The sequence below is a fragment of the Anneissia japonica genome, unplaced genomic scaffold (genome assembly GCF_011630105.1).
Source record: "Anneissia japonica isolate Jap-2015-1 unplaced genomic scaffold, ASM1163010v1 scaffold287602_len1038180_cov171, whole genome shotgun sequence".
In the NCBI taxonomy this organism is placed as follows: domain Eukaryota; kingdom Metazoa; phylum Echinodermata; class Crinoidea; order Comatulida; family Comatulidae; genus Anneissia; species Anneissia japonica.
Genome location: NW_022734061.1, coordinates 803744 through 806677, shown reverse-complemented (window position 1 = coordinate 806677; position 2934 = coordinate 803744). Strand labels below are relative to the sequence as shown.

The window sequence follows — 2934 nt, the reverse complement described above, 5'->3', positions numbered from 1 at the left end:
AGGTCTAGTTATGGTACAATATAATGGTAAAATCTAAACCGTTCTGTATAACCTGGTATAACTATAATATACTGTAAAAATTGAACGTTAAAGAAAAAGAATCAGCAAATGGAAAAAATGTTCCTCAGCTGGGATAAATTGTAATAATAATGCTTAATAGTAACATAATGTTTATAATCGTATCAAACATAACAGTTGAAAGGAAAAGTTGTATCTTTTATTTTTATGACAAATGTGTGTCTCTGGCGTAAATATATCGCTATTATGTCGAGTGTCATACCTTTTGACCGTAGAGACGATACGGTAGTCGCATATCTAAACAATGTAGGGGGTTACCCCGGTGCTGGTCTATCTCACAGCCCCTACTCTCAACAAAAAGGTGGTCTGTACTGGAATAGAAGAAGAATATATAGGCACATCATGACTATATATGGACACACAATATTTTGATAATCTGGATACAGCATAAATTGATAGATTGATTTTTTTTTCAATTCAATATTGCAATCGAATCGTTGATGTTTTTCTTTTACTCCAGGCCTATATAAATTATATTTAATTAAATGGAATACAAATTATCAATAAAACCAGTGTCAAAACATTGTCATTGAATGATTTACTAATATAATTGAGTTATTACAGATTAGACAATTAACGATTGTACGGAGTTACTTTTAAAGCATATACATTTAAATACTGTCAACAGAAACCGCACAATAGTGTTCAACATTGATTAAATTTCACTCTGAACAATTTAATTAGAATCTTACGAACACAATACAGATTCACCTCTTTTCAGTCATTAAATTGTTAGTCATAGTTCTAAAAAACACTTGTCTGAATTGAATCGAAGACTTTCCAAGGTTGAACATAACAACCAGACAGAATTAAATACTAATGTATACATTGTGTTCAAAATAAGTTTTCGTCTTCCTAATTTAATGGGAAGTCAAGCACCAAGAGAAAATAGTTCAATAACATTTTTTGCAATTATTGTATATTAAGTGTGTTGTGCTGTGTGTTTGATAGGGGTAAGCCTATTATTTTCAGTAGAATACCAACGAGCCAGTATTGAAATGCTTAAAGCCCGAGGACAACGTTTCGTCTGTAGCGGATTAATTGAAGATAAAGGTTCCAGATTATTCCAAAATACAAACTAATAATCGGAAGTAATTAACTTCCATGTATTCAGCACATCCGATAATTGAATTTTATTTTTGTCAGACTTAGAGTTATAATGATTTACATTTTGACAACAACTTTAAAAAAGCTTAGTGATTTGCCACAAAAGTCTAATTTTCGTCTGTTTTTTTTCTGTAGGGGCTTCGTTCGCAGACTTTGATGAGAATAAACGAACAAGGACAGCGTATACACGTGGTCAACTTCTTGAACTGGAAAAAGAATTTCATTACAATAAGTATATCTCTCGACCGAGACGTATAGAACTGGCTGCGTTACTGAATTTAACTGAGCGACATATTAAAATATGGTTTCAGAATCGACGAATGAAGTGGAAGAAAGAAGAAGCAAAGAAAAAACCGAGTGACAATGAAAACGAGGAGAAGATAACTTCGGACGAAAACGCAAACATAAAATCAGATCTTCATACAGTTCGACTGGCAACATCTCCATCATCCGCAACATCACCAACAGCAAAGGTTTCACCTTCGAACTTCTCACCACCCCCTATCGCCTGCACAAGTACAAGCGCACCCTTATTAAATTCACCAACCACACCTTCAGAAACATTTTCGCTTCTGCCTTCTCCAGTTTCGACGACATCATCAACTTCTTCGTCGCTGTACCGTGAAAATATTGTACTAAAGTCAGAATTTTAAATAAACTATAAAGCACACCGACGAATTCTAGCATAAGCTGCGTTCACACCGAATCCGAATTTTCGGATCAGAAAATTGATTCAGTGTGTAAGAATAGGGAAGCTGACGTTCAGCGCATCTCAGACGCTGACCAAATTCCAGTTTGGATCCGATGTGAATGCAACTTTTGCAAAATAAATCGTTGATGAAACTTGCCAAGTTTAATCATAATGTTGTGTTGATGGTTTTATACCATAATGTAACGCACAGTTTATCATATGATATTTCTTGATTTTTGTTTATTTAGAATAGCAAAACATATAATATATATTTTTTGACGTATCTTACTACTCCTTTATGGTTTTACGGACAATTACTGTATTTAAAATAAATTCTATTATTTTTGTTGACTTTTTTGCCAAGATACCGAAAAAAACATTGTTGTAGGTAACGATGTCTGAATCTCAGGTGAGATATGGGCCTACAATTGTAGCGTAAAATTAAAATGTATTACGTTGAACTTCAACAACCAGTAATGAACCAAAACCTTCGGACAACACTCCTTCATCAGTGGCAAGTAACAGAGGGTTGAAGTTCAAGATAGTAGTATAACTGGTAGTGAGTATACGCTGACAATAGACATGTTTATTTTGAATCAGTAGGTGATTGACCGTATTGGCTATATTCATTAATATAACAAAATATTGAAAAGCGAAAAATAAGCGATATAGCAAAGTTGTACGAATTATTTTGTTTCATCAACGCTGGTTATATTCACAGGCCCGTATCCAGGGGGGTTTTATGGTTCGGGAGAACCCCCTCATTTTCTAGCAAACCCCCTCTTTTTTGGAGAAACCCCTTCTTCAAATTTCGTAAATAAGTCCTCGAACCCAACTAATGCACTGCAGACCCACTAAGACAACCACGTTTTCAAACATATCTGCTTTATAGCATTATTTAGACTCATAAAGCACAAAACTCCTCTTGCTTTGGGGGTTTTGCCGACCCCACCGGGGCTTCGACCGTGGACCTAAAATCCCCTTGGAAGAACCTGGCTATGTTGTATTGTATTTGAACCTTATAGATAATATATTCTAGAACTACCTAATACCTACTT

At 34.7% G+C, this 2934-nt stretch overlaps 1 protein-coding gene across 1 annotated transcript in view; it reads left to right on the top strand.

The window, feature by feature from the left end:
• Nucleotides 1-2928, top strand: part of LOC117116294 (pancreas/duodenum homeobox protein 1-like) — a 9662-nt gene extending 6734 nt beyond the window's left edge. Inside the window, exon 2 of the mRNA XM_033260310.1 lies at nt 1321-2928. Within this exon, the coding sequence (XP_033116201.1) occupies nt 1321-1838 (518 nt within the window). The 3' untranslated portion in view covers nt 1839-2928. The remainder of the gene's footprint in view (nt 1-1320) is intronic.
• The last annotated feature ends 6 nt before the right edge of the window (nt 2929-2934 follow it).